The sequence below is a fragment of the Hypanus sabinus genome, chromosome 17, assembly GCF_030144855.1.
Source record: "Hypanus sabinus isolate sHypSab1 chromosome 17, sHypSab1.hap1, whole genome shotgun sequence".
NCBI lineage: Eukaryota > Metazoa > Chordata > Chondrichthyes > Myliobatiformes > Dasyatidae > Hypanus > Hypanus sabinus.
This window is the reverse complement of record NC_082722.1, coordinates 57,552,154-57,579,470: the sequence shown is the minus strand read 5'-3', so window position 1 is coordinate 57,579,470 and position 27,317 is coordinate 57,552,154. Positions and strand designations below refer to the sequence as shown.

Below are 27,317 nucleotides of genomic sequence, written 5' to 3'. Positions count from 1 at the left end.
AGAATTTTTAGTTGCAATGCTTTAGTTCTATTACAAACTGAAATTTTCATTGCATTAAGATGTCTTCACATGTTTCAGCTGTAATTTCTACTCCCAGCTCTCACTTCGAGACCCTTCCCAGCTGCTCAGCCTCTCCACGAGAACATTCCCTCAGGATGCTGTAAAAAGTACTAATGGAGACTTCACCCTTAGAACAAAACACCCACTTTTCTATGTCAGAACTGTAGAAATCAGCTAACAATTATTTTTTTCTCTACATAATCTCTTATCTGAAAGAAACGAAAAAAATCCTCAAACACGAGGAAATCTACAGATGCTGGAAATTCAACCAACACACACAAAATACTGGTGGAACACAGCAGGCCAGGCAGCATCTATAGGGAGAAGCACTGTCGACGTTTCGGGCCGAGACCCTTCGTCAGGACTAACTGAAAGGAAAGATAGTATCATCAGGACTAACTGAAAGGAAAGATAGTAAGAGATTTGAAAGTAGTGGGAGGAGGGGGAGATACAAAATGATAGGAGAAGACCGGAGAGGGTGGGATGAAGCTAAGAGCTGGAAAGGTGATTAGTGAAAGTGATAGAGAGCTGGAGAAGGGAACATTGACTTCTCTAACTTCCGTTAATGCCCCTCCTTCTTCTTCTTACCCCATCCCTGACATACTTAGTTGTTTGCCTGTTCTCCATCTCCCTCTGGTGCTCCCCCCCCTCCCCCTTTCTTTCTCCCGAGGCCTCCCGTCCCATGATACTTTCCCTTCTCCAGCTCTATATCACTTTCGCCAATCACCTTTCCAGCTCTTAGCTTCATCCCACCCCCTCCGGTCTTCTCCTATCATTTTGCATTTCACCTCCCCCCACTACTTTCAAATCTCTTACTATCCTACCTTTCAGTTAGTCCTGACGAAGAGACTCAGCCCGAAACATCGACAGTGTTTCTCCTTATAGATGCTGCCTGTTCCACCAGCATTTTGTGTGTGTTGAAAATATCCTTGTTAGATATGTTGAACTTCTGTACTATTCGACTAAAAGACATTATCATTCCTTCATCAAACTAGTCTCAGAGATGAAAAATACCCTTAGAAATCCAAAGTTTAAATCCAGAATCCAGTATGCCAGGCTGAATATCTGGACTGCTGGTTATTGGAGTGGAGAGTGATATTTTCACTGCGTTGCCCTCAATTTGTCGCACCGCTCTCCAAGCCCTGACTGTGTTAATTGTTATTGAATTGTGACAATATTCCTTAACTAGTTTCATCTTAATGAGAGAAAGCAAATTAATAAGAGGGCATTTTGTTTGTGAGGCCTCAATGTCTAGCCAAATTGAGGAGGGGTCCCTGCAAACCCGTCAACCACATAAGATAAAAAGGAACTTAATTGTTATTTTTTGATGTCTGGAAAATCCAGACCCCCTAGACTAGACTAGGAAGTTGGAATTAATTTTAATACAGAGTCTTTTTTTGTTCTAGATGAAAGAAACAAACCAGCCATTTACTTTCTTAAGTTTCTTTAAAAAAATAAAAAAAAACATTGTTTTAATAGAGTCAGTTGCATGTGTTCAAAAGGCAGTGATTTTTGTCAGATAGTTGGCAAGAAAGCAGTATGAGAATTCAGAACTATTTTGCTCACTGCTGTTTCAAGCAAAAGTTCAAAGGTTCATTTTACTATCAAAGTATGTGTGCAGAATACAACTTTCAGAGATTCGTCCTTTCCATATAGCTATGAAATACTGAAAAACCATGGAAGTCGTTGATAGAAAATACATCAACACCCACCCACCACATGTAAAAGAAAAACAAAAACTTGCAAGCACCAAAACCCCCCTAACCCCTTCCTTGCAAAAAAACTAACACATCACCCACAAGGGAAGAAAAAACAGCGACAATCACATCGAACCCCCAACCCCACTCTTTTACTCACAAAAGAACTAATAGATCCCCCACACAGAAAAACATCAACAAGACCCCAAGTCCCCAATCTCACACACAATGAACATATCACCCACAAGGACATCAAGCCACCAACCCACCAATCAGCAGTAAGAAAGAAAACACAGAAAACTGAAGCTTGGAGAAAATAATGAAACAATTTCATGTCTTCAATAAGTTAGGAACTATGAAGAATTAAGGTATCAATAATCATCTTGAATGTTCCAATGAAAATTAAGATACGGAGGATGCAATGGTTGTATGGTGGCAGTCCATTATCTACACAAGAAATTCTGCAGATGCTGGAAATCCAAAGCAACACACAAAATGCTGGAGGAACTCAGGAGGTCAGGCTGAGTCAGGCTATGGAAATGAATAAACAGACAATGTTGTGGATCGAGACCCTTCTTCAGAACTCATTACCTATACTAGATCCCTGCACATATTTTGTTCATTTAGAGTCAAATAAAAGAATGTGCAAGCATACACCGGATGAATTCTTCAGTCAATAACTATAAGGAACTAATAATTTTATAGTACTGTAGTGGTATTGATAGTGTTCTAATTTGTATCGTACTGCATTTTATCTAAATACTTAATTTGTTACTCAAATGCTAGTTTTTTTTTTAACCGTTTAACTATTTCCATGAAACTTTGGCTAACTGGGGGCAGCTGCATAATTGAGCTAAAATGTACTGGTCCTGATGTGTTCTCCTTAACTGGAATCCACTGTATCAAAAAACTTCCTATGCTTGATAACACAAAGTACAGGAGATAATGTGTTAGAAGAACAAGTCAACATTGACTAGAAAAACTCTCTAATCTCAAAAGTACTTCATAATGTAATGAGTTTGTTTAAGTATATAACTAGGACTAGAATTTATCGTTCATTTTTAATTCAATTTAAGATATTTTTGACTTTATTAACGTCTGGTAAAATGGTTTAATTTTGGTAATAAAAAATGAAACCGTCAATAAGATGTATCAACCTTTAGTCTCTAGGTAAAAATGTCATACTGACAATAAAATCCTTGGCTATTGTGATAACACAGCTGCATAGATCCAGCAACATATATGAAGCAGTTACATAATTTGAAATCTATTTTATCTGGAATACATAAACAGGATTTCGGTCACTTCTTAGACAAAGATTGTCCTGAATACTGCTCCTACATATGAGGTAGAGGATTACATTGTACATTCTGGTATGTTATTTAAATGTGCATGGTAGCTCAAACTAGCCTCAAAATGGATTTGGATCTAAACACAACACCCATTTATAATGTTGCATTAGTTTACTTACAGTATACCAAGCAGTGAGCACCAAGATGGAATAGAAGAAATTGGCTATAAAATGTTGGCCAGGTGATAAAACCACTAGAATGAATAATTTTGGCAAGATGACCATTTTATTTCAGGCAATAGCACACAACTTATTTTATGAAACAACAACACACACAAAATGCTGGTAGAATACAGCACAGGCCAGGCAGCATCTATAGGGAGAAGCACTGTCGACGTTTCAGGCCGAGACCCTTCGTCAAGACTAACCAAAAGGACAGATAGTAAGAGATTTGAAAGTAGTGGGGGAGGGGGAAATACGAAATGATAGGAGAAGACTGGAGGGGGTGGGATGAAGCTAAGAGCTGAAAAGGTGATTGGCAAAAGTGATACAGAGCTGGAGAAGGGAAAGGATCATGGGACGGGAGACCTCAGGAGAAAGAAAGGTGGGGTGGGGGGGGGGGAAGCACCAGAGAGAGATGGAGAACAGGCAAACAACTAAATATGTCAGGGATGGGGTAAGAAGGGGAGGAGGGGCATTATCGGAAGTTAGAGAAGTCAATGTTCATGCCATCAGGTTGGAGGCTACCCAGCCGGTATATAAGGTGTTGTTCCTCCAACCTGAGTTTGGATTCATTTTGACAATAGAGGAGGCCATGGATAGACATATCAGAATGGGAATGGGACGTGGAATTAAAATGTGTGGCCACTGGGAGATCCTGCTTTTTCTGGCGGACCGAGCACTTATTATGCTTTGCTTTGTTTCACATGCTTTTATGCCTTTTATTTTATCCAGCACTATTATATCATGATCAAATCACATCAACTAATTGAAGACTGGTAAGATGCTCATGTGCACATTTTGAAAGCCAGATGCAACATTCTAAAAGCAAAATGCAAGTTTCTCATGTTAGTCATACAAACTATTAATTAGCAGGAAGTGACCCAAGTCTAGTCCACCATGCAATATGATCAATGTAATTTGATTACTACTATGATCTTGCAACACACACAAAATGCTGGAGGAACTCAGCAGACTTTCTCGTGCTCATGATGTCCTGCCAACCTATGGTCATGTTTCACTTCTCTAGCTTATCAAGATTCCATATACTTCACAAAAATATACAAAGACTCTGCTTAAACCACCTTTTGAGGAAAAGAACCCAATGGCTGAGGAAAACAAGAAAAAAAAATTACCTCATCTGTTTTAAATCTGTAACTCATGTTTAAGCTAGGTCTAGATTTACCCACAGAAGAAAATCAACTTTTATAATACTGCTCAAATTCGACCATTTTAACCAAGTTCCCTCTCATTCTTCCAGACTGCAGTGGTTACACGCCTGACAGCTCTGTTCTTCACACAAGCTGCATGCTATCTTTGCATACTAACCACTTGCAAATCAAGTATCTCTGACACAGAAATCAGTGGTGAAGTACATTTTTCCAGGTAGACCTTTAGTAGGTTGTTAATTAAAACAAAAAAAAATTGATCCTGATTATGAGAATTTTTATTATGCTTAGCTGTTTTAATTATTAATGGACAGCAACTAGATGGCAGGGATCTTCCCCACACTGACACTGGACAAAAACAAACCAGTAAGTGCTGATGCTTTCATAATTTAAGTAATAGATTATTTTGGAGGTACTCCTGGAAAACAGTACATGGCCACCAAAAGTCTCCAGGATCAGACTTCCTGAAAACATTACATGTGACACAGTTTAAACATGGAATCATAATGTTCCTTTAAAACATTTGAGAACTGACATTTCTTTTTGCAGCTGTAGAAACAGGTTTATATTGAACAGCTGCAAGAATCATTTATAGTACTTTCCAATTTTATGATTTACAAACTGGCACTGGAGTGCGAACAGAGTTCCAGAATTTTTAGGCAAAGTTTTAATTTTCACAGATTTGCTTTATATCCTGCCTGTAGAACATTTCAGTGGTACATTCACCTAAATTTGGATTGTTTAGTTTCAATGTGAAAGCTGCTCTCCTAAAACTGAATTTACTTCTCTGAAAGAAGATAAAGTTCATGAATGACTGACATCAGCTTTATTCCAAGTACCTGGCAACCCAGTTAGAAAGAATATCCTTTAATTGTCATATATCCATATGCTGCTGTGTTTTATCATCCACTGTCATTAGCTGTCACTTTTCATTTGCCTTTATTTCACCCCGGCTGGGATTACACATGGCTTCTGCCGATGTTAATATATTTCACAAGAAATTCCTGCAGAGCTCATAAAAAAGAGAAGCAAAACTTCAATTTTATTTTATCTAACATAAATTAGCACAGCAAAGATGGCAACCTCAGATAAAAATTTTTTATCTTTCAACTGCTAATAAATTGAGCCCAGATGGCACTGCAGATTGCATAAATGCTTGAGTGACGACACGATATGACTGTAGTGAAAGTAGTAAAAAAAAATCAAATGTTCAACAAATGTTAAGTTGTCTTTTGTTGAAACTTAAAAGGCTTTGAGAAGCCAGAAACAACAGATTTACTTCTAGACGATCTCCTATGTTATCATTGCCAGTATATATATTTTTTTAAACATTTCTGTTCAGAAATTGTGTCTCTGGATTTGTGTGTACAACTTTGTGGATGCTAGTCTTGAACTTATTCTAATGTTATCCCTCTGTTTGACCCTGGATTCCTCAATAGCTACATTTCTATTTCTGATTTAATTTTGCTCTTTTTCCCTAGTCTTCTCTAACTGTCTCTGGGTTCCATGAAGCATCCTTACCTCAGAGATATTTCAGATTTAAAGACTTCAGTGAACAATCTAAGTCAGGGGTTCCCAACCTGGGGGCCAGAGACCCTTCAGTTAACGGTAGAGGTCCACGCCATAAACAAAGGTTGGTAACCTCTGATAAGTTGACAGAGCAGTTTTGAGAAAGTTCTGCATTTCCAGAAGCATTTACCTTACTTATGAGAGTGGCATGGTAGCATCCTGGTTAGCATAACACTTTACAGCGACAGTAATCCAAGTTTATTACCCACCGTAAGGATCCTGTATGTCTTCCTGTGACTGCGTAGGTTTCCATTAGATGCTGTGGTTTCAAAGACATTTGGGTTAGGGAGAGTGAGATGTGGGCATGCAATGCAAATACAAAAGCACGCTAACACTTGTGGGCTGCCTCTAGCATATCCTCGGACTGCATGTTTTGATGTATGTGTGACAAATAATGCTTATCTTTTTACTTGCATAATGATTTAAAGGAAAACTTGAAACATCATGGTCATGGGCAAGCATTAAGGATTAGTCTAATTTGGCATCATGTTTGGCACAGACAGTGCGGGCTGAAGGGCCTGCTCTTGAGCTATACTATTTTATATTCTGTGACTTGTTTGATAATCACATTGACCTTTCTGAAAACCTATTTCTCTTATTGTAACCAGAGGATAATTTTAAGCAAATTTATCAACTCAGTGCTATTTTAAATTTTCTGTCATCAAACAAATGGCAACTTATCATCCCTTACTTATGTTTTCAAGGTCATAGAACAAAACTATGTCAAGGATTTAGGAATATTTGAATCATCACAGCATAATGAAGAAATGAAGGAAAAGGTCAAAATATCTACAACGTACAATCATTTCAAACACAAAGAACAAAGTTTCTACAGAATGGAAATGGAACAATATAGCGTGAATTCTGATTAATGGGCCATGGGTTAATTGGGGCAGCACTTATTTGGGACGACTCTTAAACAGCAAAAGCTAATGAGGAAAACAGCCAGGTCTCCCTTCATTTATTTGGGAAAATATGCTGCTTAATTGGGACAGGAGACTCTTGCTGAACATTTTCTAACTAGCGTCAGTCACATGATCATACAGATGCGAGACGTGGACACTCACCAAGACCATGCGAAAATCACTAGATGGTTGCTATACACCAATGCTCTGGATGACTCTTGACGTGAGTTGGCAACAGCACATGACAAATGTCGAGCTCTATGATGACCTACCGATGCTCACTACTAAAATTGAGGTGAGAAGACTGCAATTAGTGGGACACTGACTACGCCACCCTGAGCTACCTGCCAGCCTAGTCATCACATGGACGCCCAAGCATGGGAGGATGAACCCTGGACACCCTCCCAAGACCATGGTCAACATACTCCTAGAAGGTAGCGGCGTGGCTAATGTAGATGAACTGAACACACTGATGAGGGAGAGTCCTTCATCGTATCCATGCCGGCCCTCGAGGCCTGAGTTGACATAGTGGTCAGTCACATACACACCTTGTGGCTGTTAGACAATACATTGTGCTTTGAGCAAACAGTTTTTATATAATGTCAGTTGTGTGTGTTTGTCTAAAAAAAAAATGATTTTTGTCACTGATAAGTTTGTGAGAAATAAACAGTAAGAGAATTCAGTATTGTTTTGCTCACCACAGTTTCAAGCATTCAGTGTTGGAAATGCCAGAAATGGCCATGAGTGAAAATGAAACCATTTCACTACTTCGACAAGTTAGGAACTACGAAGAACTTGAAGGTATCAACAATCATCTTGAATGTTAACTTTCGTTTCCACCAGTCAGCTGTCACGTATGGCTCCAAGTAGTTGTTTGCAAGTGAAAAACACACGACAGTACACAACCACGACCAGCAGGCTAAACCAACTGAGAATAGCCAGTGGGTCTCACACCCTGGTGAGTTAGAGATATGCCTGTGCTAGTGTGCAAAGTCAGCTCAAGTAGACTAGGAGGATGAGATCTACAGTGAGATGCTATCATCAGATACAACAGTCAACCACCAATAGTATTGGTTGTGTTCTAATCTGTTCTCTATTTTATTTGAATACATTTCAGCAAGGCATTTGATAAGGTACCCCATGCAAGGCTTATTGAGAAAATTAGGAGGCATGGGATCCAAGCGGACATTGCTTTATGGATCCAGAACTGGCTTGCCCACAGAAGGCAAAGAGTGGCTGTAGACAGGTCATATTCTGCATGGAGGCCGGTGACCAGTGGTGTGCCTCAGGGATGTGTTCTAGGAGCCTTACTCTTCAGGATTTTTATAAATGACCTGGATGAGGAAGTGGAGGGATGGGTTAGTAAGTTTGCTAAAAATACAAAGGTTGGAGGTGTTGTGGATAGTGTGGAAGGCTGTTAAAGGTTACAGCGGGATATTGATAGGATACAAAACTGGGCTGAGAAATGGCAAATGGAGTTCAACCCAGATTAGTGCAAAGTGGTTCACTTAGGTAGGTCAAATATGATGGCAGAATATAGTATTAATGGTAAGACACTTGGCAGTGTGGAGGATCAGAAGGATCTTGGGGTCCGAACCCAAAGGACACTCAAAGCAGCTGCACAGGTTGACTCTCTGGTTAAGAAGGCATACAGTGTATTGGCCTTCATCAATCGTGGAATTGAATTTAGAAGCCGAGAGGTAATGTTGCAGCTCTATAGGACCTGGTCAGTCCCCACTTGGAGTATTGTGCTCAGTTCTGATCGCCTCTCTACAGGAAGGATGAGGAAGCCATAGAAAGGGTGCAGAGATTTACAAGGTTGCCTGGATTGGGGAGTATGCCTTATGAGAATAGGTTGAGTGAACTCAGCCTTTTCTCCTTGGAGCAAAGGAGGATGAGAGGTGACCTTTTAGAGGTGTACAAGACGATGAGATTGATTGTGTGGATAGTCAGGGACTTTTTCCCAGGGCTGAAATGGCTGTCACTAGAGGACACAGGTTTAAGGTGCTGGGGAGTAGGTACAGAGGAGATGTCAGGAGTAGGTTTTTTTATTCAGAGAGTGGTGAGTGCGTGGAATGGGCTGCCGGCGACGGTGGTGGAGGCGGATATGATAGGGTCTTTTAAGAGACTTCTGGACAGGCACATGGAGCTTAGTAAAACAGAGGGCTATGGGTAAGCCTAGTGATTTCTAAGGTAGAGACATGTTTGGCACAACTTTGTGGGCCAAAGGGCCTGTATTGTGCTGTAGGTTTTCAATGTTTCTATAGCTTATTACTCAGTTAAATGGTAGCTTGTCCTTTTTTTAAAATACCTTTTTAACTATTTCCATAAATAAATTTATGCGAAATAAATAATATCCAACTACATAACACTGCTAAATTACTGTAAAAACTGATCTCAAAAACTGCCCTTAAGAATGTGGTGGTAAACGGCAGCTTTCAATTGTTGCTATCTTTGTGGTAAAGATGGTTCCACAATAACGGCCGATGGTTATTTAGTGGATATTGACAAAATGATGAAGAAACACCAGCCAGGTTTTTTCTAAGTCAGCATGATACTCAACTTGGAGAGAAACTTGCAGGTGGTGCGTCCCCAAGCAGCCGATCTCCATATCCTTTGTAATTGGTGGTTTGGGGAAATCTCACAATAAAATTGCGGGCATCGAGTCCCATAAAGGCAAGATCACTCAAGGAAACCAAATATCCTACTGTGAAGGACATTAGCAAGCAAGCCAGTGTTTTACAGATCTAGCAGTTTTGTGGTCACCACTAATATCAGCTTTTATTTAAATCTAGTTTAAATAAATTTTATTTAATTAATGGCAGATTGCGAAGGATTGTGTTGGTAAAGCCACTGAATATTAAAAGGAGGTGATTAGGCTTGTATTGGAGATGGATTGATTGAAGTTTGCTTGCTATTCATCGATTCATGCATGAATATCACATAAGTCTTTATTTGAAGGAATGACAATCTTGTGAGATTGTGAAGGGAAATGAATCAAGCAATGAGCATCTTGATTTCTAACCTATGAAGAAGGTAAAGCCATTAATGAAACAAATAAAAATGGTGATGCCTGGAGCTGACACTACTAGCTCCTTTTATTATGCTACATATAACCCCAGCCTATGTAGAGATTTCAAATCAATCTTCATTAATTTTAATAATTCTCATTAATTTCATTCATGTTAAGTCTCCTTGATACCACACTTGGTCAAATGTGGTCTTTGTATCAAAGGTATGAACTTGACATAGAAATTTGGCTCTTTCATCCCAAATGCACCAAAGCTGTAACTGTGGTCCTGGCAGAATTCACTGTCCTACTGATCAGAAGAAGATAGCACAGGATTGTGTAGGAGTAAATAGTAATGTGGGGAGAGCGCAATTTAGACAGATGATTGGTCTCAAGTTTGTGGACAGCACCTGGACAATTTTCCACATTCTCAGTCAAATGTCAGTGTCATAATTGCATGAGTACGGCTTAGCCATAAGCAATAATGGCTGACAGCAATTCTTTAGTTCCACTCAGGCTTGTGACAAGGTTCACAACTGTGCTTCACGTAACTTTTTTATTACATTGTAGCGGTGTGCTACACGCAGCGCTAAAATTACGACACGGAGTCGGTAACTGCAGTCGAAGGAAAAAACTTTATTCCAAAACTTCAGCCTCACTTTTAAGCCTCTGTCAACCGGCCCCCCATGGCGCAGAGGCTCCAAAGCTCTGTGCTCGCAAACCCCCGTAGGCTATCTCATTGTGAGTCAGTTCGGATACGCCAGGAAAAGGGTCGCCACAACATTACAAAATGAGTTCAGTTAGGTGAAGACTGTCTGCTGTGAGGTCAGGGAATTCAAAATGAAGATGAATCTGGCTAAATGATTCTGTTTTGTCTGCACTCAGGTACAGTGCTCCATCATTGTTAAGGATAAGGTGTTTTAAAGAGTAATTCTCACTTCCCAGTATCTGGTTAATTGTCCACAATCATTTTATGACCAAATGTGGCAACACTGCAAAGATTTGATCTGATCAACAAGGTTGTTTAATAATGGCATTTTGCTCTGCATCCACTGGTATTTACCAAATTTTTTATTCTGTCACATAATTTTCAGTCTGCATTTCTTCATAGTGAGGTTCCATTTAAGGGAATACTGGATTATCAATAATTCCAAGATAGTAATCTATTCCAGAAATTCAAATTACATCATTAGCTGCAACAGTTATACTCCAAGAACTTATAATTGTTATTCACATGCCTCGATGAAATGACTCACAACGACATGCACATGATATAAAAAGAAAACTTGTTTCTGTGAGAATGTGCAACATTTGGTTTATTTTTGTGTTGGCATCAGTTGCAGAGAACATATGTTTTTAGAGAATGTTAATGTTTACGTGTACAAACAACAAAGCCAACATCATTTTACTGAGCTGAATCCAGGAAGAATTTGCATGTGGGAACAGCAACATTTTGCATTTGTACATATTACTTGCAAGCATGTTAGTTCAACTAAAGCTTTTCAAAGTCTTGCAAAAACTAAAGAAAGATTGTTCCCCTTCATCATCTCTTGTTATCCATATTGTTGAGACTTCTCTAACACAATTCCATACTTTATTCAAATGTAGAAATTAAAAAGGACTTGGAAGTCCTCGCACAGGATTCCTTACATGTTAACTTGCAGGTTGAGTGGATGGCAAAGAAAACCAATGCAACGTTAACGTTCATTTTGAGAGGACTAGAATATAAAAGCAATGATGTAATGCTGAGGCCTTATAAAGCATTGGTCAGACCACAAGAAGTATTGTGAGCAGCTTTGGGCAATTATCTGAGGAAAAATTGCGCTGGCATTGGAGCAGGTCCAGAAGTTGTTCACAAAAATGATTCTAGTAATGAAAGGGTTAAGATGCAAAGAGCATTTGATGGCTCTGGGCCTATACGCAGTGGAGTTTAGGAGAATGGGGGGGGGGGGGGAAATCATATTGAAACTCATCAAATATTGAAAGTTCCAGATAGAGTGGACATAGAGAGGATATTTCCTATCTGGTGGGGTGAAGGGGGGGGGGGGGGAGGAAGAGAGGAGAGGAGAGGAGAAAGAGAGGCTCCTAGGACCAGAAAGCATTGCCTCAGAATACAGAGACATCCATTTAGAACAGAGAAGAGGAGGAATTTATTTAACCAGAGTGGTGAATCTGTTAGTATTTATTGCTGCAGGCAACTGTTGAGGTCAAGTCATTAGGTGTATTTAAAGTGAAAGCTGATGGGTTCTAGATTAGACAGGGCGAAGGCAGAAGAATATGTTTGGGAGGTTTAATAAAGCAGCCATGATGGAATGGTGGAGTAGATTCATTGGACCAAATGACCTAATTCTGCTCCTTATGATCTTTCTGGTCTTGCTAGTAATTTTCATGGATCTATATATCAACATTACTGTTTCTCATGCATACCAGTACTTGGCAGCTTCATCCAGAACCCCAGCAACTTGTAAATTGTTGCATATGAGCCTAATTTACCTTATCCCTTTGACCCTTGTACTGTGCCTGAATTGTTGGACTGTTTGCCAGCCACTATGGCATGAATTGACATTTCCGGTTACTAGACGTTAGAAATATCACAAGGCAGAGCATTTCTCAGTCAGGGACTAAATCTCAAGTGATGGCTCCATCTCCTGAGAATCCTCATTACTGGCTGAAGAGTTCTTAAAATACCCCTAATAGTTCTATGTTTAAAAACACCAACTAGGTTTAAATCATTTAGAAAAAATACTTGAAAACACTAAAACAAAATTGTTAAAAATTTAAAGATAGAAGAACTACCTAATTTTCCAACCAAGACTGAGATTCCATTCAAATGAATAGAATTACACTACTTGTACCAGCTATAGCTAAAGCTTTGGGGCCCAATGCAAAATACTTCGCATAAGTGAGATGTTGCTACTTGTGGTTTAATGAATAAGAACAAGACAGTCTTTATTTTCCAATTCCTAGCCAACAATCCCCCACTTTCTGTAGAAAAGTGCAAGGCTGAATCAGACGTTGTAATTTGAGACCTCTTGATACCCAAGCTTCACTGAAGTAGCTCATTTCCACCTCTGCAGCATTGCCAAAATTACCATCAGCATTCAATGGTCCCTAAACCTGAATTCATTCAAAATTCTACCACCAAGATCCAGTTATCCAAACATCCATATTCAGTGACCTCCTTTGCTCTAACTTAAGCAAAGCTTTGATTTTAATCTTCCTTGTTTTCATACCTTCCATCATTTCACCCTAACCCCAGGCAATCAACCCTCAGACATTCACATAGGTTCTCCTGCTTGAACCCTTAGACATTGTTATATTCCTCTGATCCTAGGCTTTTCAGTATTTCAAGTTTTAATGCCTCTAACATGGACAGCCAAGTTCCCATGTACTAGACTTCTTTTCCTTAAATGTCCTTAAATAGCTCTTCATTGTAGCTATTTTGACTGTTTTATGAAGCTCCTTAAAACCTTACTGTCATAACCAAGTTGTGGGAATCTTTCCAAATATCTCCATGCTTTGCTGAGCATCACACTTTGTTTGACAATTGTTCTGTGAAGTGCCTTGGGCAGCTTTATTACAAAAAAGATGCAATACAAATTCATTGCTCATGACCAATACATGAATATACATTACATATACAAGAACAATAAACAGCATATTCAAGTAAACAAAGCAATAATAAACCATCTGCAGCCAAGTTAGTGCCTTTGGGAATTGTTCAACATTAGTGCTGCCAAAAGTTTAGCCTCCCTACATTGGCTGGTTAAGTAAATATGTACTTGCTGGTCTGTAAACAGTCCTTTTGAACTTGGCATACAATCAGAAGCAGCAACAAATCAGGACATAGAACAACTGATGAGCCAGTAATCATCAGAGGATCAGAGGTGGAGAGGGTCAGTAATTTTAAATTCTTGGGTGTCACTATCTCAGAGGACCTGTCCTGGACCCATCATATAATTGCAAAGAAAGCATGACAACACTTCTACTTTCTCAGGAGTCTGTGGAGATTCAGCAGGTCATCAAAACTCCTGGCAAACTTCTATAGATGTGTGGTGGAAAGTGTGTTGGCTGGCAGCATCACGGCCTGGTATAGGAACACCAATGCCTTTGAGCAGAAAATACTGCAAAAGGTAGTGGATTTGGCCCAGTACATCACGGATAAAGCCCTCCCAACCATTGAGCACATCTAAATGAAACGTTGCCGTAGAAAAGCAGCATCTATCATCAAAGATCCCCACCACCCAGGCCATGCTCTTTTCTTGCTGCTGCCATCAGGTAGAAGGTACAGATGCCTCAGGGCTTGTACCACCAGGTTCAAGAACAGTTACTACTCCTGAACCCCTGAAGGCTCTTGAACAAAAGGGGATAGCAACACTCATTCTATTTCTGGTGTTCCCACAACTGATGGTCTCACTTTAAGGCCTCTTTAACTTGTTATTTCATGCTTGTTATTTATTGCTATTTACTTATATTTGCATTTGCAGTTTGTTGTTCATTGATCCTGTTTACAGTTATTGTTCTATAAATTTGCTAAGCATGCCTGAAGAAAAAGAATCTCAGGATTGTATGTGGTGACATGTATGTTCTCTGATAATAAATTTTACTTCGAAGTTTGAGCTGTTGCTGAAATATTCCTCAAAACTGTCACTCTGTAATGAAATGTACCGTAGATTCCGGACTACAGAGCGCACCTGATTAAAAGCCGCACGCTCTAATTTTAGAAAGAAAATCAATTTTGTACTTGTACAAGCCGCACCGGATTTTAAGCCGCAGGTGTCCCACGTTGTAATATGAGATATTTACACAGAAAGATATAACACGTGAGGATTTTTTAACTTTTAATTAAATCCGTATGGTAACATAAACAAATACATATTGCAAATGCTTTCTTTCAAACAGTGCCTGTAACACAGCTACTTTTAAATATACGTACGTATCAGTAACACACAAATTACGTTGCGTATACTTTTTTACTGAACAGTGCACGAACAACATTCCAATATCTCCTAACGACTGGTAAAAAAAATATATATACTGCAGCCTACCAGGAAAAGTTATTGATCGCCTTCTTCATCTTCCTCCTGCGCACTAAAACCATCAAAGTCCTTCAGTGTCCGAATTGAACAACCTCAGGATCTCGTCACTCACTTCAGTCTCTTCGTTGTCGCTCTCACTTGAGCGCACGCGGTCCTCTTCATCACGCAGCAGTCCAGCCTTTCGAAACCCGCTGGTGATGGTGGATGTTGTGACACGGCTCCACGCATTTAGGATCCACTGGCAGACTTGAGTTAAAGATGCTCTTCGCATGCGTCCTGTTTTGGTAAAGGATTTCTCGCCACTCGTCATCCAAGCCTCCCACTGAACGCGCAGCGCCACTTTAAATGCCCGGTTTACGCTGATGTCCAGTGGCTGCAAATACTTCGTGGTGCCCCCAGGAATCACAGCTGGAATTGAGTTTGTACTCTTGATGGCAGCTTTCACTGAACTTCCATTGTCAGCCGCTTAAAAAATCACCATCAGTGGAAGCTTTAGTCCGGATGCTGTGCAGCTCAGAACACAAGTAAAATGCGTTCTCTCATGGCCACTTGTTTTCAGTGTGATGGACGAGCCACCTTTTTTATTAACAGTCCGAGTGAGAGGCAGGTCAAACGTCAAAGGTAGTTCATCCATATTTATGATATCATCTGGCCCGATGGAATTCTCCGCTATCTTTGTTTGAGTGAATGTGCGGAAGTTAGCAAGTTTTTCCTCGTGGTGTCGGGAGGGAGCTGCTGACACAGAGTCGTGCGTACCCTGACAGACAGGCCTTTTCGTCTCATAAATCTAAAACACCACGATGGCCCATCTCTAAAATCTTCGATTTTCATTTTGGTGGCAATTGCTTTAGCCTTCAGTCTGATCTGCACGGTGGAAACATTGCGGCCGCCTGCTCTCTGTGTGTTAACCCAGTCTTCAAGAAAGTTTTCAAGTTCCGGCCATCTGCTATGATTACCTCTTAAAGCTTTTGTCATCTTTTTGCATTGACTCAGTTCTTCACGCTGGCGTCTCCACCGTCTCACCATCGATTCATTTATGCCAAGATTATGTGCAGCAGCTCGATTTCCTTCTTCAACCGCCAGATTGATCGCCTTTAACTTAAAAGCTGCATCATATGCTTTTCTTCGAGTGTTTTCCATGTTGATGAGGGTGAGTACAAATGACTGATTTACAATAATTTAATTGTGAAAGTGCACTTGATTTATCGTACAATTTCATTGGACCTCTGTGAACTACTCATCAATTTTATTGGTCTACTGTTACGAGGCAAAATGTTTTTGGCGGCATGAAAAAAAAACATGCATTAGCCGCACCGTAGTATAGGCTGCAGTGTTCAAAGCGTGGGAAAAAAGTAGCGGCTTATAGTCCGGAATTTACGGTATGTTTCAAAGGGAATGGAAATCCCATTGGAAAAGCATTCCAATTGGAGTGGCATAGGAATTCAAATAAAGAACCAAAAGACATCACAACCCTGATGATTGGGTGAATCTTGGACATGGACTGTAACCGATCCACCACCCAACGTGCTCTGATTGTAACTACAACTTCACCTTTCAGGACATGCATCACAACTTTTGTTATCCCTTGCATATCAAGAATTTATCTACCTCTGTGTATGAAACAGACACTGCTTCCATTGCACTTTAAAACATCCAATGCTTTGTAAAAACAGCATACAACTTAATCTTGATCTTAAACAGGCAACCTCAAATAATTGACTCTTATGCAACAGGAAAGATTTCCTCCACATTCACCCTGCTAATATAGAAAAGAGCTTTCGTGCAATTTATAGCTATTGTGGAACCATTTTACTAAAATTTAAGAGAAAGGTATTGTCCTTGCTAATTTCTCTTCTAACATCGAAAGACATGAGTAGACAGCTTCAGACTCGCTGCAGACTACTCAAACATTTTGTAAAGTGCAGAGAAGGCCTAAAATAAACTGTTTTCTCCAACATTTATCTGCTTAGAGTCATCCCATGGGTACTTCAGGTATAGCACCAAAGAACCATTCCATTACTGGAGGTATTATTATGGAAATGACATCAATTGAACAACAGATAAAGATGTGCACATTCCAGAAGAGCATATATCTAAGGAGGCTTCAGAGACACTACATCCATTCTGGAATGGTCTAATGAACAATACATCTTCAGGCTAATTTTTTCCACAGCTACCACAAACATGAGATATACTGCATGAAGACCAATAGGTGGGTTCTCATGCCAGGTCTGCTCTCACTGTTGCAAGTGTCTTGTACACGAGTCACTGAAAGTAAATATTCAGTTAATAAACACGAGAAATTCTACAATGCTGGAAATCCAAAGCAACAAACACAAAATGCTGGAGGAACTCAGTAGATCAGGCAGCATCTATGTAAGTGAATAGGCAGTAGACATTTTGAGCCATCTCCCTTCTTCAGGAAGGAACCGTAATACATTAATATTCAGTATAATTAATATTTAGGCACTGTAAACGGTTAGGAAGCCAAGCAGCCTTCCAGCAAAAAATCTGACAAATAACCTTCATGAAGGGAAGTGCAAGATCACGCACTTTGGTAAAACGAAATAATAAATAATTATCTAAATGGAGTAGAGTTTGGAGGAATCTAATTACAAACAAGAGCAAATTTGCACAAAATGACTCCTGGAAATCCAAGCAACACACACAAAATGCTAGAGGTACTCAGCAAGCCAGCCAGCATCTACAGAAAAGAGTACTAGTGGGAATGCCATAAACAAGAGGGCATAGTTACAAAACAAGGGAACAGGCATTTAAAACTCTGGCACTACTCTTGCATCCAAAGAGCATTGAAAGGTTCTATCAGCGTCCCTGCAATTTCCTCAGAATCCTAGATGCAACCTATGTATTTACTCTCAAATTCAGCCAACTGTTTCTAACACCTTCATTCTATCAATTTTAAATGCATTTATAAATGACCTAACCTGGATGCAACATATCAGCACTCCTATAAAGGCATGACAGCGGCTATATTTCATTAGGAGTTTGAGGAGATTTCTTTTGTCAACTAAGACACTTGAAAACTTCTACAAATGTACTGTGGAGAGCATTCTGTCAGGTAAGGGGAGGGGGGCTAAGGTACAACATCAAAATAAGTTGCAGAAACATTAAAATTAGTCAGCTCCATCATTGGTACTGGCCTCTGATATCTTCAAGGAGCGATGCCTTAGGAAGATGGCACACATCATTAAGGATCCCCACCCCCAAGACATGCCCTCTTCACACTGTTACCATCTGGAAGGAGGTAAAGAAGCCTGAAGGCACACACTCAGTGATTCAGGAATGGCTTCTTCCCCTCTGCCATCCAATTTTTAAATGGACGTTGAACATATGAACACTACCTCACTACATTTTTTAAACTTCTATGTTTTTTGCACGGAAATAGACTCTTGTGTCAAAGTGAAAACAGATCTCTACAAAGTGATCTAAATTAAATACAAATATAAAACACAAAATAACTGATTGCTTAAGGATTCACCCCCTTTAATAAGAAGCACCAAATCATTACTGGTACAGCCAGGTGGTTTTAAAAGTCACATAATTTGTTAAATGGAGATCTGTTTTTGGAGACCAGTGCACAGTCAAGGTGTTTCAACTGATTGTAGTAAAATTGATTGTGGATCTGGGGTGGAGAAGATGAACAGCTTTAAGTTCCTCAGAATAAACATTACCAAGGATCTCGTGGTCTGTACATACCGTCTGCGTGGTGAAAAAGGCACACCAGTGTCTCTTTCACCTCTGACTGCTGAAAAAGTTTGGTATGGTCCCCTAATTTTTAAGAATTTCCACAGGGGCACAATTGAGAGCATCCTGACTGGCACGGAAACTGTACTTCCCTCAATCGCAAGACTCTGCAGAAAGTGGTATGGACAGCCCAGCACATCTGTAGAGGTGAACTTCCCAGTATTCAGGACATTTACAAAGACAGGGATATAAAAAGGGGCCTGAAGGATCACTGGGGACCTGAGTCACCCCAACCACAAACTGCTTCAGCTATTACCATCAAAGAAACGGTAACGCAGCATAAAAGCCAGGACAAACAGGCTCCTGGACAGTTTCTTCCATCAGGCCATCAGACTGATTAATTCATGCTGACACATCTGTATTTCTATGTTACACTGACTATCCTGTTGTACATATTATTTATTATAAGCACATTTAGACAGAGACGTAACATAAAAATTTTTACTCCACATGTATATGAAGGACGTATGTAATAAAGTCAATTCAATTCAAATACACCTATATCTGGAAGGTTAACTGCTGGTGCGTCAGTATCCTGGAAAAAAATACACCATGAAGATAAAAGAATACTCCAAGCAACTCGGCGAAAAGGTTATTGAAAAGCACAAGTCGGGAGATGGAAACAAGAGAATTTCCAAGTCACTGAACAATAAGAACATAAGAGATAGGAGCAGGAGTAGGCCAATCGGCCCCTCAAGCCTGCTCCGCCATTCAACAAGATCATGGCTGATCCAATCTTAACTCTAGTTTTCACCAAATCCCACAAGGCAACAGTGCCAACCAACAGGGCAGCATGCCGCCCATTTTATTTTATTATTCATCTCGCCCAAACCCATGTGATCACCCGGGGAAAAAAAAACGATTTGCCAATTGAGGAGAAAAGAACTGGAAAATTCCTCTCCGACCCATCCAGGCTATCGAAAACTGGCCCAGGAGATCACATGGCTGATCTAAACCTAGCCTCACGTCCACTTACCTGCTTGCTCACCGTATCCCATAATGCCATTTTTATCCAGGAAAATGTCTATCTCCGTTTTGAATTTATTGAGTGTAGTAGCTTCCGCAGCTCTCTGGGGCAGTAAATTCCACAGCCCCGCTACCCTCTGAGTGAAGAAATTTCTCCTCATCTCAGTCCTGGAACGGCATCCCTTTATTTTAAGATTATGCCCCCTAGTCCTTGTTTCACCCATCATTGGGAACATTCTCCCCGCATCCACCCGATCAAGCCCCTTCACAATCTTATATGTTTCAATAAGATCGCCTCTCATTCTTCAGAACTCCAATGAGTAGAGTCCCAATCTACTCAACCTCTCATCATACATCAACCCACCCATCCCCGGAATTAACCTAGTGAACCTTCTCTGCACTGCCTCGAGAGCCAGTATGTCCTTTCTTAAATATGGACACCAGAACTGCACGCAGTACTCCAGGTGTGGTCTCACCAATACCCGGTACAACTGCAGTAAGACCTCCCTGTTCTTATACTCCATCCCCCTAGCAATAAAAGCCAGCATTCCATTGGCCTTCTTGACCACCCGCTGCACTTGCATACTAACTTTTTGTGTTTCCTGCACCAGGACCCCCAGATCCCTTTGCACAGAAGCACTTTCCAGTTTCTCCCCATTTAGATAATAACTTGCTCTATTATTTTTCCTGCCAAAATGCAAGACCTCACATTTGTCAGTATTATATTTCATCTGCCAAATGACTGCCCAATCACTCAGCCTATCTATGTCCCCCTGCAGGGTTTCAATGTCCTCCATTACACTCCCTCCCATCTTTGTGTCATCAGCAAACTTCGATACGTTGCACTTAGTCCCTTTCTCCAAATCATTAATATAGATTGTAAAGAGTTGGGGTCCCAAAACCGACCCCTGCGGAACACCACTAGTCACCAACTGCCAGTCTGAGAATAAACCATTTATCCCAACTCTCTGTTTTCTGTTAGAAAGCCAATCCTCCACCCATGCCAGAGTATTATCCCAAATCCCATGATTTTTTACTTTAAGTAATAATCTTTGGTGTGGCACCCTGTCAAATGCCTTTTGGAAGTCCAAATACACCACATCCACTGGTTCCCCTTTATCTACCCTATATGTTATGTCCTCAAAGAACTCCAACAAATTTGTCAAACATGACTTCCCTTTTGTAAAGCCATGCTGACTTTGTCCTATTAAGCTATGTTTATCCAAATGCCCCATTACTGTTTCCTTAATTATCAATTCCAACATTTTGCCAACCACAGATGTTAGGCTAACTGGCCTATAATTCCCAGCCTTCTGTCTATTGCCCTTCTTAAATAAAGGAGTTACATTAGCATTTTTCCAATCTGCTGGGACCATTGCCGAGTCCAGCGAGTTTTGAAAAATTATCACTAATGCATCCACAATCCCAACTGCCACTTCCCTTAAGACCCTAGGATGCAAGCCATCTGGTCCAGGGGATTTATCCACCTTCAGTCCCATTAATTTATCAAGTACCATTTCCTTGGTGATTTGAATCATAGTTAGCTTCTCTCCCCCTAGAGCCCCCTGTTTATCCAGTGTTGGGATATTTTGAGTGTCCTCTACTGTAAAAACTGATACAAAATATTTGTTCAGCGTTTCCTCCATCTCCATGTCCCCTACCATTAATTTCTCCATTAATACTTGGAGTACACTTAAGTCAATCATCAAGAAAGTGATGCCTGGGTGCATCACAAAATACAGCTTGATGGTAGGGAGACAAAGAGAAAGTCACTGTTGGAAAAAAAACTCTCATGAAATCTCAGCTAGAGTTTGCCGGAAGCACGTGGGTGACTCTGAAGTCAGCTGGAAGAAAGTGCTATGGTCTGATCAAACCAAAACTGAGCATTTTGGCCATCAGACTAAATGATATATTTGGCATAAGCCAAACACAGCACATCATCAAAAACACACCATTCCTACTGTGAAGCATGTTGGTAGCTACATCATGCTGTGGGGATGCTTCACTGCAATAGGCCCTGGAAGGCTTGTGAAGGTACAAGATGAATGCAGCCAAATACAGGGAAACCCTGGAAAAAAACTTGATGCTGCCTGTAAGAGAACTGTGACTTGGCAGATGATTTGTTTGCCAGCAAGAAAATAACTCCCAAGCATAAAGCTAAAGCTACACAGGAATGGCTTAAAAACAGCAAAGTTAATGTCCTGGAGTGGCCAAATCAGAGACCAGACCTCAATCCAATTCAGAACTTGCGGCTGGACATTTGTGTCACCACCCACAGCTCTAATCTGCTAATTAAATTTGCCAACAACACTACATCGATTGGCCTAATCTCGAATGATAACGGGATGGCCTACAGGGAAGAAGTCATCTCTCTGACACAGTGGTATCAAGAAAACATCCTCTCCTTCAATGGCGCACAAACAAAGGGGCAGGTTGTGGATTATAGGAGGAATGGAGATGGGCTAACCCCTACTGACATCAATGGATCTGGGGATGAGAGGGTAAACAGCTTTAAGTTCATCGGCATCCACATCACAGAGGATCTCACTTGGTCTGCACACACCGGTGCCCCTTTCACCTCAGATGACGAGGAAGTTTTGTATGGCTCCCCAAATCCTTTCTACAGGAGCACAACTGAGAGCATCCTGACTGGCTGCACCACTGCTTGGTATGGGAACTGTACCTCCCTTAATCACAGGACTCTGCAGAGAGTGGTGTGGACAGCCCAGCACATCTGTAGTTGTGAACTTCCCATGATTCAGGACATTTAACGACGACAGGTGTGAGAAAAGGGCTTGAAGGATCATTGGGGACCTGAGTCACCCCAACCACAATATATTCCAGCTGCTACCATCCGGGAAACAGTACCGCAGCATAAAAGTCAGGACCAACAGGTTGTGGGACAGCTTCTTCCACCAGGCCGTCAGACTGATTAACTCACGCTGATTTGAAAGCATTTCTATGTTACATTGACTGTTCTATTATAAATTACTATGATTGCACATTTAGATGGAGATATAACAAAGATTTTTACTCTTGTATGTGAAGGATGTAAAAAATAACGTCAATTCAATTCAAAGGTTTGTTCACTCACGATCCCCATGCAATCTGACCAAGCTTGAGCAGTATTTTAAAGAATGGGGAAAAACCGCAGTGTTCAGATGCGCAAAGCTAATAGAGCCTTATCCGCAAGGCTGTAACTGCTGCCAAAGGTGCATCTACTAAATACTGACTTGAAGGGGATGAGTATTTATGCAATCAATTATGTTGTGTTTTATATTTGTAATTAACTTAGATCACTTTGTAGAGATCTGTTTTCACTTTGACACAAAAGAGTCTTTTTCTGTTGATTAGTGCCAAAAAGAGTCAAATTAAATCCACTGTGATTCAATGTTGTAAAACAATAAAACGTGAAAACTTCGGGGGGGGGGCGGGTGAGTATATAAATGTTAATTTTTTTCTCTATATTTATCATGTACTTCCTTATATTTCTCCCCTAAAAGTTAACAAGTTTAATGACATATGCTGGCGATAATACATCCGATTCAGAATCTCATTCTGAATCTGTATTAAAGTTTTTTCTCTTTCATTATTATCCTGGAAGAACTCTTTCTAGAATACAGATACAAGGCACTCAATGCTCTCAGTAACCATATGGAAGTTCCCATATCTCTCTTGGATAGAGCCTGTATGTCCGTAGAACAAAGTCTGCAGCACATTACAAGCTCTTCGGACCACAACGTTGTGCGAACTATGTAACCTACTCTAGAAACTGCCTAGAATTTCTCTTGCACATAGCCCTCTATTTTTCTAAGCTCCATGTCCCTATCTAAGAGGGTCTTAAAAGACCCTATTGTATCTGCTTCCATCGCCGCCAGTCCGTTCCACGCACCCCCCCCCACTCTCTGTGTGAAAATCTTACCCCTGACATCCCCTCGGTACCTATTTCCAAGCCCCTTAAAACTATGCCCCCTCATGTTAGCCATTTCAGCCCTGGGAAAAAGCCTCTGTCTATCCACATGATCAATCATCATCAATATCCACATCATCATCTTACACACTTCTATCAGGTCACCACTACAAGGAGAAAAGGTCAAGTTCACTTAACCTATTCTCATAAGGTACACTCTCTAATCCAGGCAACATCCTTGCAAATCTCCTCTGCACTCTCTATGGTAGTCCATGTGATACTGTTGTACTACTCACATGCATGTAGAACAATCTGCAATTTCTCCTCATGTCAGCAGCTAATCTTTTCTCATTTACTCCATTTGCCTCTTACCTTAGGGCTAATGTTTTAAGTTTATATTTCTTTACTGAATCTTCGGTAATCAGCTTTGGCCTTTAGAAAAACACAGAAAGCATACAGCACAATACAGGCCCTTCGGCCCACAAAACTGTGCCGAACATGTCCCTACCTTAGAGCAACTCAGCCTTTACCCATAACCCTCTATTTTTCTAAGCTCCATGCAGCCATTCAGGATTCTCTTAAAAGACCCTATCACATCCACCTTCACCACTGCTGCCAGCAGCCCATTCCACGCACTCACCATTCTCTGTGTAAAAAAACACTTACCCGACATCTCCTCTGTACCTACTTCCAAGCACCTTACAATTATACCCTCTTGTGCTAGCCATTTCAGTCCTGGGGAAAAGCCTCTGACTATCCACACAATCAATGCCTCTCATTATCCTGTACACCTCTATCAGGTCACCTCTCTTCCTCTGTCACTCCAAGGAGAAAAGGCCGAGTTTAATCAAGCTATTCTCAAAAGGCATGCTCCCCAATCCAGACAACACCCTTGTAAATCTCCTCTGCACCCTTTCTATGGTTTCCACGTCCTTCTTCATGTGTGGCGCCATATCAAAAGCATTCAGATAATCCAAATAAATGACATCCACTGCCTTTCCTTTGTCCACCTTGCTTGTTAATTCCTCGAAGAGCTCTAGCAGATTTGTCAGGCAAGATTTCCCTTCACAGAAACCATTAAGATGTAGCAAAATAAAATTCAGTACTTACAATGAGGGCATACATATCAGTTGTGTAAGACAGAACGTGTGTGCGTGCACACACACGCGCACGCACGCACGCACCCACCCACACACAGCTCCTTTGGTTATGGGTAAAATAAATTTCTTTCTATTTAAATAGATGAATTTTCAATGCATGCAGAACAGTTTGTAAGTACTATGAAAATTGCACAGTATTTGGAAAGAGAAACAATATTGATATTTCAGTCATTTTCCTATCAATTGATCTGGGAAAGATGTCAGGTTTTCAGTAAATACAGGCCCATAGATAAAGAACACAGGTTAGAATAGCAGACATTACTCATGTGAAGACAGAAGAGATCAAATCACTAAAGGAACAACAAGCATTACAAAAAGAAATGACGATGGGCAAGTAAAGAATAAAGGATAGATCTGGATGAAAGCTAATAGAAATAGGGAAAATTATCACCAACACTTACTGTCGAAAAATAGAGTGCATTTATAGTATGAAATGCTTGAGTTTGGAAGGCTGTAAAATGTCTAATCAAATTATGAGGAGCTTCTTCTAAATATGTGATTCATTAGAATTGTGTAGAAGGCAAACGACAGAAAGGAAGAAGAGTACAAATGATACCTTAAAGCTCAAACTCAGAGACAGACCACTGAGCAGTTTGTGTCGTTGTTTGAACTCAGAACATGATTATTTCACATACAACTATTGCCTAGTTTGTTTTGGACAATAACCATTAGCAATGAAATTGCTATTCTAAATCACATCTTTGATATTTCTTACCTCATTATTTTCTTATTTAACTTTGTACCATCATCCTATTATCACATTTGTGTACTCTGCCCAGTCACAACACATACAGTTCATTCTTTGGTGCGAAAACATAGTCCCTATCCAAACACTGCACTTGCTTAAACTTACTATAACTCTATTTCCAATGCTAATGCCTGGTCATAAACTCAAACTATTCACTATTTATTCTTCACATCTGGTGCAGGCTTGACAAGGTTGTAATTTTGATTTCCAACAATATTTAGTTTTTAAAATTTGTTGCACTTTTAACTTTAATGCAGTATTTATTAATACAGACCTGAGATACAATTACCAAATGGACAAAACTTTGATAAATATAAGAAACAGATGCCCAAGTTGAAATTTCATTCATCCTGGGACAGGGAGCAAATATATGAGATTATTGACTCATGAAAATATTAAAAAATGTTCTCTTTTAAGCCTGTAGTAAAAATTAGTACCTGAAGCTGTTAACTTGATTCAACAAGTCATAATATTTTAAATACATTAGGAAAACATCATTTCTAAGATTCATACAATTTAAACAAAACCCAGTACTGAAGGAATGCAGAGTCATCTTTTAGATAAAATAGCCAGTGGTTCATTGGTTTAACCATGTAAAAGTAGCTAGTCATCATTTGAAAGGAAGCAGCAAGTCTTTCCGTGGTCAGATAAATATCCCTCCTTTAATTAACAATGGATTAACTGTTAAGTTATCCCACTTTCGCATTACTGCAATACTGTTATGCAGAAACTGCCTACCTTTTCTACCAACAATTACTTTTCATGATAAGCTGGCTTGACACAAAGAATGTTGAGCAGTCCAGGTGTTAAATAAATGCAGACTTAATTCTTACAGAGCTTGCTTTACTTTTCGAAAAAGAAACAATTGTCCTTTTCAATGGACCTTCATTTAGCAACAAACCATCTAACACAAATAACTCATTTTTGCAATTGTGTTAATTAACAAGGTAGTTTGCTGTAGAATTCACTTAAAAACAACAATAAACTACAAAAAATGTTCTACCTTGCCAGCTGCTATGATGCAATTTAAATTCACTGCTGTTGGTCACTATATATCAAGAGGCATCAGTAGTTTTACCTCTTACCATCAGATACAAAAAAAACTTGCAACACTTAAGCCTTCATTTGAAAGCGACAATTCATGACTCTTAAGTATTGATTTACATAACCAGAAAGACGTAACTTAAAAATCTAAGTCATCGATGAAAACATTTTCTAATAATATTCTGGGTCTATTGAGGTCAGTTCAGCTCTGAGTAGGATTTTGCTTTACATTACCTTTTGAAATGATCATGATAAAATTCTGATTTGCAGGTCACCATCTCACTGTTTTCTGCAGTGGCACCTTCACGACTACGGACTCCGCCAAAAACGTAAAGCTCCAAGCCGACACCACATGCTACTGCACCAAACCTATGAAGAAACATCAAATTACAAATAATTTTAATGCACTTAGGCAACATAGGAAATAACATTTTGAACAACTAGTTCTATTAATAGATATAGAAACATAGAAAACCTACAGCGTAATACAGGCCCTTCGGCCCACAAAGTTGTGCTGAGCATGTCCCTACCTTAGAGATAACTAGGCTTACCCATAGCCCTCCATTTTTCTAAGCCCCATGTACCTATCCAAAAGCCTCTTAAAAGACCCTATCATATCCGCCTCCACCACCGTTGCCGGCAGCTCATTCCACGCACTTACCACTCTCTGCGTAAAAAACTTACCTCTGACACCTCCTCTGTACCTACTCCCCAGCACCTTAGACCTGTGTCCTCTTGTGGCAGCCATTTCAGCCCTGGGAAAAA

General features: G+C 40.1%; 1 protein-coding gene across 2 annotated transcripts in view; it reads right to left on the bottom strand.

The window, feature by feature from the left end:
• gan (gigaxonin) overlaps nucleotides 1-27,317 on the bottom strand; it is a 115,186-nt gene that overhangs the window by 31,249 nt on the left and 56,620 nt on the right. The window contains exons 9-10 of one of the 2 annotated variants that reach the window (XM_059993141.1): nucleotides 26,787-26,921; nucleotides 6,117-6,264 (exon numbers count right to left, since the gene is read on the bottom strand). In XM_059993141.1, coding sequence (XP_059849124.1) covers nucleotides 6,258-6,264; nucleotides 26,787-26,921 — 142 coding nt within the window. In that variant the 3' untranslated portion in view covers nucleotides 6,117-6,257. Of the gene's footprint in view, nucleotides 1-6,116; nucleotides 6,265-26,786; nucleotides 26,922-27,317 lie in introns of those variants that run through there. The other variant, XM_059993140.1, reaches the window with a different exon arrangement.